The sequence below is a fragment of the Babylonia areolata genome, chromosome 2, assembly GCF_041734735.1.
Source record: "Babylonia areolata isolate BAREFJ2019XMU chromosome 2, ASM4173473v1, whole genome shotgun sequence".
In the NCBI taxonomy this organism is placed as follows: Eukaryota; Metazoa; Mollusca; class Gastropoda; order Neogastropoda; family Buccinidae; genus Babylonia; species Babylonia areolata.
Genome location: NC_134877.1, coordinates 53,554,577 through 53,572,987, shown reverse-complemented (window position 1 = coordinate 53,572,987; position 18,411 = coordinate 53,554,577). Strand labels below are relative to the sequence as shown.

The 18,411-nt window shown below is 43.2% G+C and overlaps 1 protein-coding gene across 1 annotated transcript in view; it reads left to right on the top strand.

Annotated features, from left to right (window-relative positions):
* The first annotated feature begins 4,016 nt into the window (after positions 1 to 4,016).
* The window catches only part of LOC143275036 (ectonucleoside triphosphate diphosphohydrolase 8-like), a 30,343-nt gene continuing 15,948 nt past the window's right edge, over positions 4,017 to 18,411 (top strand). The window contains exons 1-4 of the mRNA XM_076579102.1: positions 4,017 to 4,146; positions 14,486 to 14,752; positions 15,746 to 15,870; positions 16,889 to 17,009. Of these exons, the coding sequence (XP_076435217.1) occupies positions 4,122 to 4,146; positions 14,486 to 14,752; positions 15,746 to 15,870; positions 16,889 to 17,009 (538 nt within the window). The 5' untranslated portion in view covers positions 4,017 to 4,121. The remainder of the gene's footprint in view (positions 4,147 to 14,485; positions 14,753 to 15,745; positions 15,871 to 16,888; positions 17,010 to 18,411) is intronic.

Here is an 18,411-nt window from a genome sequence, read left to right as displayed (position 1 = left end):
GTCAGTCACCTCTTCAGTTCAGCGCCCCAGTGGTGAAAAGATGACGCTTCTTCACATATGGCGAATGCCTTTTGGTGTCTTTCCGAGAAGAAACAACATGCGTTGGTTTGGTGGGTCCGTGATGCTTTGAACACACTTGTCCCATTTAGTAATCTGTACTGCATGGTCACCACTGAGCCTGTCCAGCTGAGAATACGGTTCTACCAAAGATCCTGGAAAATTACCTTTTCCCAAGATCTTTGGTTCTACTCCATCCCGGACACTTCTCTGTGTAATATACACTTTTGGCCTGTCTCCGTCCCTTAGTTAATTCGTCAGTTCCTCTCTGTATCCCTTCAGACGATATATGCCGTTGTATAACACACACACACACACACACACACACACACACACACACATACTTACTTACTTTTTTTCTTTTTAATTTTTTGTTACTCTTTTTTTTTCATAGAATTTCGTAGACTCTCAAGGTCGATCCTAACGTGCGTATGTTCTGTGCGTTCAGGCATCTGCTTCCATTTTTTAAACACTCCCCGTGTTTTATTGTTGGAGATTTTAATCACTGTGATTTAAAGAAAGCCTTACCTTCTTTTAAACAATATGTTACCTGCCGGACCCGACTGGACAAGACCATCGATCTGTGTTATGGGAACATTCCTAATGCCTACAAATCTGTTCCCCTTGCACCAGTGGGTGTATCTGATCATGATGTTGTTCATTTAATCCCAGCCTACAGACCAAAGATACAGACAGAGCCGATTGTGAAAAAGAGTGTGAAAGTTTGGACGTCAGGGAGTGTGGATGAACTGAGAGGATGTTTTGATTGTACTGATTGGAGTGTGTTGACTGACCCATGTGAGAATGTTCATGAAGCAGCTGATGTTGTTACATCTTATATCAGTGTCTGTGAAAACATGATAATTCCGACAAAAATAATTAAACTTTTCCCCAACAACAAACCATGGATCTCAAGGTCTCTCAAAACAATTTTAAACGAGAAAAAGGTAGCGTTTCAGTCAGGGAACAAGAAGGATAGGAAACTGATACAAAAGAAGCTTAGAGGTGAATTACGAAGGGGACAGAGGGAATTCAAATCAAAAGTAGAGCAACAGTTTCAGACAGGAAAAATGGCAGATGCATGGGATGGGTTAAAAATTATCACTGGAGAAACGAAAAGGAAAACAGTAGCTTGTAAAATGAAAAAGGATGAACAGATTGATTTTTCAAATAAACTGAATGATTTCTACTGTCGCTTTGAAAGGAATGATCTGGGAAGGGAACTGGATAGTGTTATCTCACAGTTGCAGGAAAGGATCAAAGATAGGAACACAGGTGAAGACTTTGAGATCGATGCAAAAGTTGTTGAATCTTTATTTTTAAAACTGAATGTCACGAAGGCAATTGGCCCCGACAATATCTGCGGAAAATTACTCAAAACATGTGCTTCCCAGTTGTGTGACGTGTTCTGTAAAATTTTCAACTGGTCTTTGAAGGACTGCTCTGTCCCCAGCATCTGGAAAAAATCTACTATCTGTCCTATCCCCAAGAAAAAGAACCCAGCCGCACTAAATGATTACCGTCCTCAGTGTTGCCTGACTTCAGTAGTGATGAAATGCTTTGAAAAAATTATTCTCCGACATCTTCTTTCTTTCACTGAACAGCAGCTTGACTCTCTTCAGTTTGCTTACAAAGCACACAGAAGTACTGACGATGCTATCCTAACTCTCCTTCATAATGCTTTCCTTCATTTGAATAACACGGGATCTTTTGTTCGTATCCTTTTTGTTGACTTCTCTTCTGCTTTTAACACAATACAACCTCATCTCCTTGCCCTCAAACTGCTAGGCATGGATGTTGATCCGAAGCTTACTCTTTGGATAGTAAGTTTTCTTCTCAATAGAACTCAGTCCGTCCGCTTTCATTCTGCCCACTCTTCTCTAAAATCTACTTCTACTGGTGCACCCACTGAGATCGTATTTACAGTGTTTATAGGTCAGTGGGTGCACCCCAAGGTACAGTACTGTCCCCTGTTCTTTTTACACTGTACACAGATGACTGCAAAGGCACGGAGGAAACTCCTGTCATAAAATATTCTGATGATTCAGCAGTTGAAGATCTGTCCAACTCAGATGCTATTTATTTCAGTGAAATTAAAAAGTTCTGTTCCTGGTGTGAGAAAAACTATCTGGATCTCAACGTATTGAAAACAAAAGAAATGTTAATAGATTTCCGGAAAGACCCCTTGCCTGTAGCTAACCTTGTTATTGATGGTCAAACAGTGGAGAGGGTCAATGAATATAGATATTTAGGGACCATCTTAGATAATAAGCTGACTTTTGACAGAAATGTTGATTCCATTCATAAGAAATGTCAATCTAGAATTTTTTGTTTACAGAAGCTTAGAAATGTTGGTATAAATTCAAATATTCTTCAAAGTTATTATCGATGTTGTATCGAGTCCGTGCTCACAGTTTCATTTATGTGCTGGTATGGAAGTTTGGGAGTGAGGAGTAAGCGTGTTTTGAACGATGTCATGAGTGTATGCAGTAAAATTGTGGGAGTGAAACAAGCTAGTATGCAAGAGCTGTATGAAAGTCGAGTGGTTAAAAAAAGCAGGCAGATAGCAACTGACGACACCCATATTTTAGCAAAGTATTATGAGCTATTGCCATCAGGACGACGCTACAGAACTTTTAAGTTGAAATCCAGAGCTCTGAAGACTTTTATTCCACGTTCAATCCACCTTTTAAATTCTTGAGAACGGTGTGTGTGTGCGCGCGCGCGCACTTTCATGTGAGACGTGTGAAAGTCCGTGCATGATAGGCTGTACCTTGTTCTGGTTGTGGTGTGTGTGTGTGTGTTTGAGTGTGTGTGTGTGTGTGTGTGTGTGTGTGTGTGTGTGTGTGTTTACTGAGCTTAAAACGTGACAATTGGTTATAATGAATGTGCAACATGAAGGAAGAATAATGTGCAATATGCAGAATGAATGTAGAATGGAATATGTTTAATGCTAACGTTCATATTCTAAATATATTTCTGTTTAATAATTACGATGTAATAATTAATTGCAATGTTTTTAAAAGCGAATATGTGAAATGCTTTTATTTGAGAACATATGTTTATTACTCTTGTTTAATCAAGTTACGTCTGCGTGTGTGGGGTGGGTGGGTGCGGGGGTTTGGGGAGGGGGGGTGTGCGGGTGTGTGCTGATTATCTGGTTGTGGTTTTCCGCAATTCATCTTTATCCTTATCTTATCTGTCTATTATAATCAATGTGCAGTATAGTAGGCTATGTTTATAATTATATTCAAATAATGTTTCTTAATTCTTTCTGTTTTTACATTAAGAATACTAGTTATTACCTGCAGTGTGTGGATGTATGTATGAAACGATGTATGTGATATTTTGTTTACATTTGTATCTTCGTAATATTTGTAGGGGCTGTTGTTGGCTTTTACAGTTATGGTCCCCATGTTGTTTACTTGTCTATGTTGTGATAATGCACCTGACCAAATTTCTCCAGTTGGAGATAATAAAGTTATTCTTATCTTATCTTATATGTAGTGTAACGTGTATGGATCATCCCACACGCTATTGACGCCTCCTTTAAACTGAAACTGACACACGAACGCGCACGTGCACAACGCACATCGCCTCCCACCCCATCAGTCATTTCCACAAAACCCGGCAGAAAGATCTCGCTCGTAAACCAGGGGAACAAAATCTTCCTGATATTCAATGAACAATGACAATGAGTTTACTCCCACAACTCGTTTGAATCATTCAGAGCACACGACGTTACAGGGGGAGTAACTGTTTTTTTTTCTTTTTTTTTTTTCTTCTCTCCAATGTTTGACCGCTATGACCAACACGATTTTTCAAAGAAAACACACCTTTAAAGCATTTTTGTTCTTTGAACATGCCCTGAATCTTCACCGATTAAAATACATTTTATTTGGTAAGATTGATTTTATACTGTGTGGAGGCTTTTGGGAAAGGAACGACTCTGTATTCTCGCCCACTATATACTACGAACTCAAAACAAACTGAACTGGTAGTCACTTCTTCCGCAGCTGTCGACCAGGCGCTGTGATCTTGGTTCCAAAGACAGGAAATTATCAATGGAAACTTCTCCGAATATTCAAGGTTGTACATGGAAAGATTATTTATTTTTTTTATCTCTTTCTCTATTTTTTTCTCTCCAATTTTATTTTCTGTACGCATGCTGTTGTCATATAAAATCCTACTTTCGTTCCTGTATGCATTTCATCAGGAGATTAATTTAATGTTTGAACGCCACATGAGCAACGCCATGCGTCTTAGTGAACCACTTGCCAAATGTTTCAACATAATCATTGAAATGTTTGTTGAGCAGAAGATTTAGCTGATGACTGTCGTGATCAGTGCAACCTGATTATTTTGATAACAGAGGGAGTGAAGAAGTTTTTTTAATTTATCATATCATGTCATATCATATCAATAAGAAGGCATTTGGGCCTGTGAGACCTTTTGCCCTAGAAATGGGGGGTGTGGGGGGGGGGGGGGGAGTGAGAATCCCCACAAATGTATAAAGAGATTTTTATAATTTATTTGAATGCAGTGCTTATTAAAGAATATTTAAATGAGTTTTGTATTTTTAATTTTGAAAGTAAGTGTCAGCACGATTTTTAAAAGTATTCACGGTTCCTGTGGAGACAACAAATTTAGACCAAGCAAAGCACACTGTGCACTTCCTGTTTCCTGATTCTAGAGACTAGCACTCTTCCAGTAGAGTGGAAGGCTGCTGATGTGACAGCTGCCTTGAAAAACTTACGTACATGGAACTTAAGATCTTATCCCCCCCCCCCCCCCCCCAAAAAAAAGTCAGCAACAGAGACTGATTCCAATCTTAACTGATTCAAGCCAGGGGCCCTTGAAAGGGCAGCCCAACATCTCAATAACCACCTGGTGTCCACTTTCACTGAGGACAGCAGCACTGAAGAGATCTGGGCAGGGCAATGCTAGAATCTTAAAAAATGCCCTCACTGAGCGTGTCCCACACAAACCAACGTACAGTAAGCGAAGCTTTCCATGGATTGATTGTGTGGTGATTTAGCTGATCTGGAGGACAGACTGCCTCCACAAGCAGTGGAAGAAGTCTGGTGATGAAGAGCTACACAAGCAGTTCAAGACTCTCAAGCAGCTTGTTCAAAAATACCTGTACTGGAAATACATAGATGACCTCATCACAGACACTCCAGATTAAAACACACCAAATAAGTTCTGGAGCTTTATTAAAGCAAGGACTAAAGGTTCTGATGTCTCTGCACTCACTGATGCAGGAAGGCTATCACTGACCCAAAGGAACAAACTCAGGTCCTGAACAAGCAGTTCCAGTCTGTCTTCAGCTGGAAGGAGGACATCACAGATGATGATTTCTACCAGCTGTGTCCCTCACCACCTGACGTACCATGTATTCACAAATCTGCCCCTTCCTATCTCTTCGCTTCATCAGGTCTCAGCACTCAGTTCTTTCAAGTCTGGCCTTAACTCTTTCGTTCTATTTTTCTATGAACCATTACTCCCCCTTGTTCTGAGATCCCTACCATTCGCATATCCCCTTCATTCCTGGATTTAGAGAAGAGAAAGAAAGTATGAAGCAGGGTACTTATTTTGGAGGCTTACGGTAACGCGGCTCATTACAGTACACTAAGATTGTCATATACTGTTGTGTTCAGAATTGATGTGAGAAGTTGTCTGAGACCCTGTTGACACTATAGGGTGACATCTCTGGTGACACTCAGGTGTAAAACAGGTGACTTTGGGGTCAAACACAATGCATACAACTACGTACTACATGCAGGACAGTGTTTTGCTTGCAGAGTATGCACATCATGCAGGTACTTACCGAGTAGTGCCTCGCATGTATCTCAGTGCCACACTGTTAGTCATATCCACGAAAAACTGTCACAATTGTCACTACTATTGTCCTTATCACATGAATGATTTGAACTTTGTCTCAAAGAGAATATTAGCCTATATGCCTTTCACTACACTAGCAGTCACTGAGCCAGAATCAGTTCATTATCTACACAATTCTTGAACAAAAACTATTCAGAAACGATACTGTCTCTAAATACGCATGTCCATGTCACAATCATCACGTAATATGCCACACAAAGGTGACACGTGTGTGATATACCTTGAAGCAGTCATGCCAGTTACTGCACAAGTATACACCACAATTTTTTACACTTCTTACTTTTTTTTAACTTTTCATCACCCGCTATCTGTGCTTCTGTAGCAACAGCTAATTGCACTCTCTCCTTGTCATTCATTTGAAACAGATCGAAATTATTATCTGTTAGAGCGTTGTGAAACTCATCATCAGAAAACTGGTCACAATCCGAACTTTCTACACATTCCGTTTTTCTGTGCCCGTGTGTCTACACAGCACATCAGCAAGAATGTAGCGGCGCCCACTTTCCCACGGCCTAGGGAGGGGGAAGGGGGTGTCTGGCATCCATTCCACTCATAAACACTGCCCTGCTAGTGACCCGGTCAAGGATAGATGACGCGCACTGATGACGCGACTCGCGGGAAGTTCAAAGCGCTTACCGCGAGAACCGATTTTCCGGGCTGCAGGAAGGAAAGGGGGAATTCTCTGCTGCACGGTTTTCTGGCCTCCAGGAATGAAAGGTAAAAATCCTGTAAACCGGAAAACCGTGCTGCAGGGATGAAAGAGTTAAAACCCACCTGTTCCCAAGATAGTCTCCCTTCCCTGCCTCATCCTTGTCTTCAGTTTCTCCAGTTTTAGAGTTATGCATGTGTGTGAATGACTGTTGCAAAAGGGCTTTGATTTGTCTCTGACAAGATGATATAAATATTATTATTATTATTACCCTACTATTCCACATGCAGTGACATCAACATCCCTGAGGAAGGGGCAAAAATCTGCTTCTCAGACTCGACCTCAACAAAGCCTGTTGACCTGATGGCATCACTTCCAGGCTCCTGAAGACAGTTGTTGAGGAGATTGCCCCAGCCTTCACTCTGCCCTTCTGCTGTTCCTGCAACACCATAACACTGCCACATGACTGGAAGCAGGCTTATATCACACCTGTCTTCAAGAGGGGCGAATGTTGCAAGGCAGAAAACTATTGTCCAGTCTCCCTTTATTGTGTAGCCTGCAAAATGGAGCACGTAATCGCCAGCCACATCATGACATACTTCGAGAGCAACAGCATTAATATGCCCAGAACAGTATGGTTTTCGAAGAGGACAATCTTGTGAGACACAGCTGCTCAGCTATTTTGACAAAACAACATTCGAGCCGGAAAGAGGGAACCAAGTGGACACAATTGTTCTTGCCTTCTCCAAGGCCTTTGACAAGGTCAGCCATGCACTGCTTGTCCTCAAATTACAGTGCTGTGGAATAAGAGGTCATCTCAATGCATGGATTAAGAACTTCCCTGAGGACAGGCAACAAGCAGTTGTGGTGGAGGGAGTCACCTCAGAATACGTTCCAGGGTTCAGTCCTTGGCCCAAGTCTCTTCCTTCTCTAATTCAGTGACCTCCCAAATTCCATCTAAGACCAGATTATTTGCAGACGAAATCATGTGCACAAAGTAATCAAGAAGGGCTGACCAGCACATACAGCAAAAGAACTTGTCTCTCTTACCATCTGGGAGAAACAGTGGGCCATGCAATTCTACCAGCAAAAGTGATACACCTTGAGTGTAAGTCAAAAGAGAAAAAAAATTGTACCAGACTACCAGCTTCATGGCCATGCACTGGAAAATGTCAACACCATAGAATATCTTGGTGTGAATGACCTATATTGGGTACCTCACATCGACTCTGCAACCAACAAAACCAACAAGACCCTAGGTTTTCTCTGGCACAGCCTCAAGATAGGAAACAAGCAGAAAAAGGAAACTGCATGCAAAGCCTCTGTTTGACTTATCCTAGAGTATGCAGCCTCTGTGTGGGACAGTCACTTATATCCAGACCATTGAAAGGGTCCAGCACCAAGCAGAAAGATGGGTCACCAGCTGACATCCACAGACATCTTGTGTCAACTCCATCCTCAGTTTGCTCAACTGTCACCCCAACAACCCAGACAGAAGAAAGCTTGACTGGAAATGTTTTACAAATTTCAGCATGGACTCATCTTGACAAACTCAGTCTTCCTACCAAGTCCATTAGACAGTTGGCGGAGTTCCAGACAAAAACAACACTTGCAACTACGATATCCCTGTCTGCAGGATGCAGTACAGACAGATGTTTTTCTTCCTCCACACTATCCTGGAATGGTACACACTGCCTCAAGAGGTTGTCACACTCACACCCAAGTCGCTGGACTGTTTCAAGTTATTTGGTCTCCTGCCTTTGACTTAACAAAATAATTTTCATTCCCCCTGGCCTCCCCCTCCCAACCTTTCAGTTTCTGAAGCTGCTGGCCAGGAATTGTACACAAGGCTTTACTCTTCACTTCCTGTCATGTTGATATCCCAGCATTAACTAGGCCCAAGAGATACAGACACTTGCAATGTTGGTCAGGAAATTAGAGCAACACACCCAAAGACATCTGTGAAGTGGGTGATACTCAACTTTGTGGTCCCAGTCTTCCCATTGAAGCCCAAAGCACACTCAACTCTTGGTAGGAGTGGGCCACAGGCAAAAAAACCCATTTCTGCTGGGAATCGAACCCGTGTCCTCCCAGCCGTCAGTCCGTGATGCTAACCACTTCGCCTCAGTGGCTGGTGAGAAATAAAAACCTATCATTGCTGTGCAGAAATAATTGGTTACTTATGAAAAAGAAGATAAAAGTTTGTTCATTACCTTGTTAAATCTTCTGTACATTGCTCTTGCAGATTTTGAAAAGCATAGTGTGAACATAGCCTGAGAGAAGATTCAGAAAGCATTACACATCCCATAGTTTTATACAGTATGCAGTGGTAGAAGTGATATGTTAATTATAGATTGAAACCGAAGAATCAGTATTCTCAGTTTCATTCCTGGTAACATTGATGGATGTACAACTATCTAAACACTGAGCCTGTGAATCATAACTGACAACAGGTATGTCATAGCCTTGAAATCTTGGTTTTGAAATTGAGTCAGGTGATTCATAGATATTTAGAGCATTAATGTTCAGCTATTGCAGAGATAGATGAATAGCTGTGATCTTCTCTGGTTCAGTGTGTTCAGCTCACCAGGATCATCTCTGTGGAAATCTAATCTGAAGCACTGATAGTGCGACAAGGTCACTTCTCTGCTGAGCTGATTAAAGTGAATTGTTTGTTTTATATAGGACAGTAAGGTGAATTGCTGAGTAGCGATACGCATACCCTGCAGGCAGATTACATTTTTTGGTGGGGTTGAGGTTGCTTGCTTAGAGGTGAATGACTGGGGCAAAGATTAACATATTGCAACCAAATGGTATTTTTGATAAGGAAGAGTGGTTTTAGATTTGTTTTTATTGATGAAACTGCAATGTTCACAATGATGATTACCCTGACATTTAATGATTTACATGCAAAGAAACTGGGCATACTGACATTTTCTATTAGTGTATCTTCAGGCTTGAGGTCAGGTCAGGGGCATAGCCCTTGCTACTGGTACCATGTAACCCAGTACTACCTGCCGCGCATGTGAAGTCTCCCAACAACAGACCAGGCGGAGGAGGAAACCTTTCCCAATGGTTGTGAAGGTGGAAGAGGATGACCAAAGGGCAGGGGGAGCTCTTATCCCTGGCTGGAAGTCCTCCTAGGAAATGGAACACTGAAGAAAAAACCTCCACCTCCCAAGGCTGTCCTACACGTGGCAGTATCTGCACCTGTGTGACTGTGAGCGTCGGTAGGCAAGAGAGTGGGGAAGGGACTGCACAACTCTTCACTAAAAAAAGTCTACTGGTCAGGCAACCAGGCTAATTTTGGAACGACGATCTAGCCCTTCAACACCCAGCTTTCCCAAGCCCTGTGGTGATGGAGAAGTGGTAATGGGGACAGGCAGAGGATGCTGCTGGCAGTTCCTAGTCATGACTCTGCATGCAGGCGGCTGTGGGGTGATGGTCGTCCGCCGTAGACTGGGGCAGATGCGGCACCTGTATCCTCCCACAGTGTCAAAGCAGCCCTTTTTCGGGACAGCACTGCTCTCCCTATGGGGAAGATGAGATAAAAGGATCCCTAAACAAAGCCTGCCTCGCCTAGTACCTAGTAGGAAACTGCACCTACTTGGACATCCAACACTAGTGGTTGAAAACAACAGAAGAAAAGAACCAGGAGTCATGCCCTGACTCTGGATGCCTGGAAAGTCGCACCCTTTTAGACAGACAACAGACCAGAAAGGCGCACAGCGCTCATTGCTAGAATGCTTGATTGCTACCAGGTGGACACAGCAGCCCTGAGCAAAACCAGGTTTGCCGGTGAAACCCAGCTGGAGGAAGTTGGAGGGGGCTACACCTTCCACTGTATTGGGAAGCCAGATGGCACCCCAGGAACCTCAGGTGTGGGCTTTGCCATATGAACCAAACTTGCACAACAGCTTGACAGCCTTCCACGTGGGATAAATGATAGGCTGATGACCTTGCGCTGAAGCTGTCCGAGGATCGCTTCTCCACAGTCATCAGCTGCTATGCCCAAACGATGACCAACCCTGATGACATCAAAGAAGTTTTCTACGAGGAGCTCAGCTGCACCATTTCAGCGACAGACAGAAAGGGCAGGCTGATCATGCTTGGGGATTTCAATGCCTGCGTCAGCATGGACTTCTCCTCGTGGCCAAAAGTCCTAGGACAGCACGGCACTGGCAAGTGCATTGCCAACGGAATGCTTTTGCTCTCGCTCTGCGCGCAGCATGGACTGACCATCACCATCACCCTCTTCCAACAAGCGGACAAGTACAAGAATACATGGATGCACCTCCACTCCAAGCAATGGCACATGCTGGACTATGTGATTGTCCAGCAGAGGGACAGGGATGATGTTTCCACTACACGCTGCATGAGAGGAGCAGTCTGTTGGTCGGACTATCACCAGGTACGCAGCAAGATGAACATCAGACTTGCACACAAGCTCCAACCAGCCAGGCAGAAACCCCCTAGGAAGCTGAACATCCACCGCCTAACTATCACCAAGGACGTGCTGCAGCAGCAAATCCAAGCAGCTCTCCAAGAAATTCCTGTATCGACTGATGTAGAAGAGGTATGGAGCACCTTTAGAAATGCTGTGTACACAGCAGCAGCTGACACACTCGGCTTTGTACAGAGGAGCACAAAGACTGGTTTGACAAGAACGACGCTGGAATCTCCAAGCTCCTGAAAACACTGCATATACGGCATCAGGATCACATTTCCGATAAAGACTGCCAAAGGAAGAAGAACCAGTTCTTGCAAACCAAGCAACTCATATAGAAGAGGCTGCGTGAGATGAAGAACACATGGTGGGAGAGAAAGTTTGAAGAGCTTCAGTCCACTGCTGATGCTCACGACATAAAGACCTTCTATGATTGTCTCCGAGCTGTGTATGGGCCAAGATTCACAGGATCAACCCCTGTCTGAGCCGTAGACCAGACCACCCTCCTGACAAAGACATCCATGCCCGCTGGGCAGAGCACTTCAGCAGCCTTCTCAACAGGGACTCATCCGTATCTGACAAGGTAATTGCAGCCCTCCCACAGCTACCAGTCAGTGACTCACTAGCTGCCCCTCCAACCAAGGCAGAGACCTGGAAGGTCCTGAAGCTGACAATGTCAGGAAAATCGCCAGCAGTGGATTGAATCCAGGCTGACATCTACAAGTATGGAGGCGAGGTGCTGACAGACAAGCTGACCGCCCTGTTCCAGTCTATCTGGGAGAAAGGGGATGTCCCCCAGGATTTCATGGATGCTTCAATTGTCCACATTTACAAACGGAAGGGAGACAAAACATCCTGCGATAACCACCATGGAATCTCTCTCCTTGGCATGGCCAGCAAGATCTTCGCCCGCATCATACTGAAGAGACTGGTTGACCATGTCTCCAACACAGTCATCCCTGAAGCACAGTGTGGCTTCCGCTCAGGAAGGGGAACATGTGACATGGTGTTTCCCGTACGCCAGATGCAAGAGAAGTGCCGTGAGCAGAACAAGGAGCTCCACATGGTCTTTGTAGACCTGACTAAGGCCTTCGACACGGTGAACCGCTGTGGTATGTGGAAGATCCTCCTGAAGTTCGGCTGCCCAGAGAGCCTAATCCAGCTGATTGTGTCATTCCACAATGGCATGCAGGCGAGAGTACAGGAAAATACTGACATGTCGGATCTGCTCCCTGTGGCAAATGGAGTGAAGCAGGGCTGCGTCCTGGCACCCACATTGTTCTCCATTCTCTTCTCTGCCATGCTGATTGATGTCTTCCAAGACTGTGACCAGGGCATCTACATTCAGTTTCGCACAGATAGCAAACTTTTCAACTTGTGGCGACTCCACGCCAGGTCCAGGGTGTTTGAGGCACTGTTCAGAGAGTTCCTCTTAGCTGATGACTGCACGCTTGCTGCACACACCCATGAGGACATGCAGTTCATTATGGACAAGTTCTCAACCACCTGCAGGTGCTTGGGACTCACCATCAACCTCAGCAAGACCGAGTCCATGTACCAACCAGCTAGCTCACAGAACGCGAGTGCCTCCCCCCCACCTGCAATCAAGATCGATGACACAGAGATCAAGTCAGTCGACAAGTTTTGCTACCTGGGCAGCACCCTATGCAGCAACAGAGCCCTTGATGCAGAAGTGACGCTGCGCATCGCCAAGGCCAGCTCTGCCTTTGGCAGACTCAACTACATGCTGTGGAACAACAAAGGCTCAGCACCAAAATCAAAAACTACAGAGCTGTTGTGCTGACCACCTTGTTGTACTGCTGTGAAACATAGACGACGTATCACCGTCACATTCAACAACTTGAGCAGTATTACCAGAGATGCCTACGAAAGATCCTTGGCCTAAAGTGGCAAGAGAGGGTCTCCAACCTCCAGGTCCGAAGAGAGGAGCAGCCTGCCCAGCATCGAAAGCCTGCTGATCCAGTGCCAGCTACACTGGACAGGACAAGTTGTCTGCATGACAGACAGCAGGATCCAGAAGATGCTTTTGTATGGCCAGCTGAAGGAAGGCCACCACCAACTTGGAAGACCCTGCAGGCGCTTCAAGGACACCTTGAAGACAAACCTCAAAGCCTGTGACATAGACATCACTTCCTGGGAAACTGATGCCCTTGACCGCTCTCACTGGAGGATGCTGTGCTCTAGTGGCATAAAGATGTTTGAAAACAAGAGAACAATGGCCATAAAGGAGAAGCGTGAGCTAAGGAAGCAGGGCTCAACTTCTGGAGGCGTTTTCCCTTGCAGCACCTGTGGGAAGTGCTGCGCATCCAGAATCAGCCTCTTCTCCCATATGAGGACACACATCGACAGATGAGCCTGCCTGCCTACTCATCTGTCGGTAGGGAGACTCCATCACCTTCAGGCACTGTGACTATGTTTCTGCGTTTAAAAATGTGTGTATACTCACATGATAATTGCACACATGAACATACACACACACACACACACACACACACACACACACACACACACACACACACACACACACACACACACACACACACACACACACTAACACACCTACCCTGTTGCACCAGTTCTCACCAGTTATCAGCTCTCAGCAACAAAACAAAAGAGTGGCAATGGAAACATTGGTCAAAGAAAGAGAGATTCTTCCTGAAATGCATTTGTGAGATGAGGTACATAGGTAGTGTGCTAGCTGAATCAGTAGCATGAACAGCATTGATTTGAAGTTGTATACCTTGTGAATGGAGAGAGTTACCACTCTGTACTATTTGTTAATCATTTGTTCTTCTTACCTCATTGTTTATTCATTATGAGGTGAGGCTTCTATGTTCACTCCTGTTTGCAGGTGGCATTTTATTACTGCTTCTGGGTTTGCAGTCTTCAGCTCCTAAGTTTATTTTTAAGTTGGCTGTTTTTACCCCACAATTTAGGTAGCCAAATCCACACACGTATTATGCTATGATGACAGGCATTGCAAGGACTCAAAACACAGACCTCTTGTAAACATGGATAGAAGTCATATGCACTGCCTACTTCCATTACCTACCTAATGCAGACATGGATTACAGGATCTTGAATGTGTATGATTGATCTTATGCACACAAGAGGATTCAGGCAGAAGCCTGTATGCATATTTTTGACCTGGGAGATTTGAAAAATCTCCACCTTTAATCCACCTGGTGCCACAACCAGGAACCAAACCCATGGCCTTCAGATTGAGTCTTGTAGTTTAACCAACTGGCTGTCACACCCATCTATTCCTTGTTCTGATATGTACCTTATCATCTCACACACATACGTCAATTTTCTGAATTCTGGTTGCAGTGTGAGCTTAGCCTCATGCGTGTATCTTGTTATCTTGATGGAAGCGTGCATGGTGATTTTCTGAATCCTGCTTGCAGGGGAAGAGATGGGACAAGAGGACACCCTCTCTATCAGCGTTCTTTCTGGGCTGCCTGAAGGATGCCCACAAGGTTCGCTTACTGTGAAGGTGCCCCGCACAGCATCAGCCCGAGACCTGCTGCGCATGGTATGCACAAAGGCGCAGGTTCCCATGCTGCCTTCCTATGGGCTTCAGACAATAGATGGAGCTGTTATTTCCCTGGATACTGATCTGGTCCAGCTGCACTGTGTACAGAAGAAAGAGATTCTGATGTGGATAACCACAGGTAGGGTCATTATGGGTGTCTTCTGTGATGGATGTGGTGAGAGTCTATGTGTGTGTGTTTCTGTGCATGTGCTTTTGTGTGTGAGGTGAGAGTGCATGAGCTATGATATTGTTGTGTGTGTGTGTGTGCGTGCGTGTGTGTATGTGTTCATGCGTATTCATGTGAGTGTATGTGTGTGTATGTATGAATGTGCTTCTGCATACCTTACCACATCACATCTTCAGTGGATTGAGTTTTGATAGATATAAATATGCTGGAGTTTGAGTGATTACAATGGTGCACACTCAAAATTCAGAAAACGCCAACACAAATTAATTGCGGATGAAGGAACAAGGTTGGAGCCAAAGAGAAAAGGCACAGATCTTTCCAGGTTCATTCATCAGATTTCATTCAGAACCATGCTGCATCAGATTATGTGAAGTGCTGGCCCTGTGGTAATGTGCCTGACTTGTGATCGAGTGTCCATGGGTTCAGTTCCTGTATATATATATATATATATATATATATATATATATATATATATATATGTATGGATTGAAATTTTTATTCCCATCTCCACTAGACTGAGTGGTGATCTGGGTGCTAGTATTTTAGATGTGATGATAAAGTTAGGTCCTGTGTGTAGCATGCACTTAGCACATGTTAAAGAACCCATGTCAACAAAATGGTTGTCACTGGCTAGATTCTGTAGAAAAAACCACTTTGATAGTAAAAGGAATTCGCCTGCAAACAGGGGGGGGGGGGGGGGGGGGGGGGGAGAGAAAAAAAAGGTGGTGCTGAGGACACACTCTCCCAGAGGAGAGCAGCCAGAATTTCACACAGAGAAATCATGTTGTGACAAGAAATGATATAATATAATTCAGTGCAGTACATTTCAACACAGCACTACACACACAACAAAATGCAGTGCGATGCTCTGCAAGCTGCCCTGAATGTTGCTTCCACGTTGTTTGAGGTGATGTAATGTCAGAGGTTTACTTTCATTTCCAACAGACCATGGTGCTTCCAACAAATGCTGTAATGCCTTCTGGTTCATGGGAATCATCAGTTTGCTGATTGCCATTGGTGGCCTAGTCACCATCATCTGTCTGTATACTTATGAGGAAGATAAGGTTCAGGTATGTTGCACACACATGTGGGTGTGGTCTCTGATGGGGTTGGGGTAAGGGTTGGGTGAGGGTAGATAAAGGCTGTCAGAGGTGTTTGTGTGTTGAATCATGTCAAGTGGGAGGGGCAGAGGTGGAGGAAGGGGAAATGAGGATAGATGGGGTAAGTCATAGAGAGGTGTGTGTGTGTGTGTTTGTCTGTCTGCCTGTCTGTCTGTCTGTATGCAAATGAGATTTTACATTGTTGTTTTGTGAATATACAGAGTTATGATGAATCTTTCAAATTTTAGTTATTGATACATTTAACAGTCACTTTATTTTATCTTTCTTGTTTCATCCCAGCACAGTTTGTGTACATTTTACATGGTTTGTTCTTTTTATTTGATAAGGTCTGTATAATGTGAATCTGTTTGAGTCAGGATTTAACATTCCTACAAAGCTGGATCAGTGAAAACTGACACATTACTTGTTCATGTAAACTCTTTCTTGATTCAAACCAGAATTATATTGAGATTGTATTTCTGTATGTTTGATTTCAGTGAACAGAAGCAACCACTTGATTTTTAAAAATCATTTGTTCTTTATTCTATCATTTCTTGAACAAATAATTATAGAGCAGGCAATTTGAAATAGCCATGTTCTTATTATAGACTTTGAATTGAAAATTGTGAATCTGTGCTTCACTCTGAAAATGAGATTTTCTTCTTTTTTTCTCTCTCTCTCTCTTTATTCCATGGATATAGTGAGAGACCACTAGGAGAATTCCAACATTGTAACACATGAACATAAATTTCAAAAGTTAAGTCATGTGAGATGATTTGTTGAATGCAGAGGTTTTGATTATTCATCAAATTCATAAGTTCAGTAATGTGAGATGACAATTGTTGAATGCAAATGGCTTGATTATTCATCACTTTCAAAAGTTCAGTCATGTTAGATGACGGTTGTTAAATGCAAATGGCATGATTAGTTTTCATATAATTGTGTTAAATTTTTCGGTATGCTTAAAAAAAAGATGATTTCTTTATAGTATGCAGTAATCTTTGATGCGGGATCAACACACACGTCCATGTACATCTACAAGTGGGAGGGTGAGAAAATCAACTGTACAGCCGTGGCCATACAGGATGGAGCCAAGTGTAAAGTTCATGGTAAGCTGTTGTACTGTTTAGTTTAGGTCTGTTTGTTTCTTTATTTATATATTTGAAAAAATGGTATGCTCATTTCTCTTTGTTTTACACACACACACACACGCACACACGCATGCACGCATACATACGTACACACACACACACACAGATATATATATATGTATATGTGTATTTGTATTGTATTTGTATTTCTCCTTTTGGTCACAACAGATTTCTCTGTATGAAATTTGGGCTGCTCTCCCCAGGGAGAGCGCGTCGCTACACTGAGAGCACCACCCATTTAAAAAAAAATTTTTTTTCAGGGACAACCCTTTTGTTGCTGTGGGTTCTTTTACGTGCGCTAAGTGCACTTGGGACCTCGGTTTGTCATTTCATCCGAATAACTAGTGTCCAGACCGCCACTCAAGGTCTAGTGGAGGGGGAGAAAATATTGGCGACTGAGCCATGATTCGAACCAGCGCACTAAGATTCTCTCGCTTCCTAGGCAGACGCATTACCTCTAGGCCATCACTCCACTCTGTGTGTGTGTGTGCGCGCGCGCACTCTCATGTGAGACGTGTGAAAGTCCGTGCATGATAGGCTGTACCTTGTTCTAGTTGTGGTGTGTGTGTGTGTGTGTTTGTGTGTGTGTGTGTGTGTGTGTGTTTACTGAGCTTAAAACGTGACAATTGGTTATAATGAATGTGCAATATGTAGGAAGAATAATGTGCAATATGCAGGATGAATGTACAATGAATATGTCTAATGCTAACGTCCATATTCTAAATATATTTCTGTTTAATAATTACGATGTAATAATTAATTGCAATGTTTTTAAAAGCGAATATGTGAAATGCTTTTATTTGAGAACATATGTTTATTACTCTTGTTTGATCAAGTTATCTGCGTGTGTGGGGTGGGGTGGGGGTGGGGGGCGGGTGGGTGGGGGGGGGTGCGGTGCGGGTGTGTGCTGATTATCTGGTTGTGGTTTTCCGCAATTCATCTTTATTCTTATCTTATCTGTCTATTATAATCAATGTGCAGTATAGTAGGCTATGTTTATAATTATATTCAAATAATGTTTCTTAATTCTTTCTGTTTTTACATTAAGAATACTAGTTATTACCTGCAGTGTGTGGATGTATGTATGAAACGATGTTGTGATATTTTTTACTTTTGTATCTTCGTAATATTTGTTGGGGCTGTTGTTGGCTTTTACAGTTATGGTCCCCATGTTTACTTGTCTATGTTGTGATAATGCACCTGACCAAATTTCTCCAGGTGGAGATAATAAAGTTATTCTTATCTTATCTTATCTTATCTTATCTTACATATATGTTGTTGTCATTGTTTTTTTTCTTTGTTTTTTTGTTGTTTTTTTTCAATGGAGAGTGAGAGAGACTGAGGTTATTGGAAGGGAGTG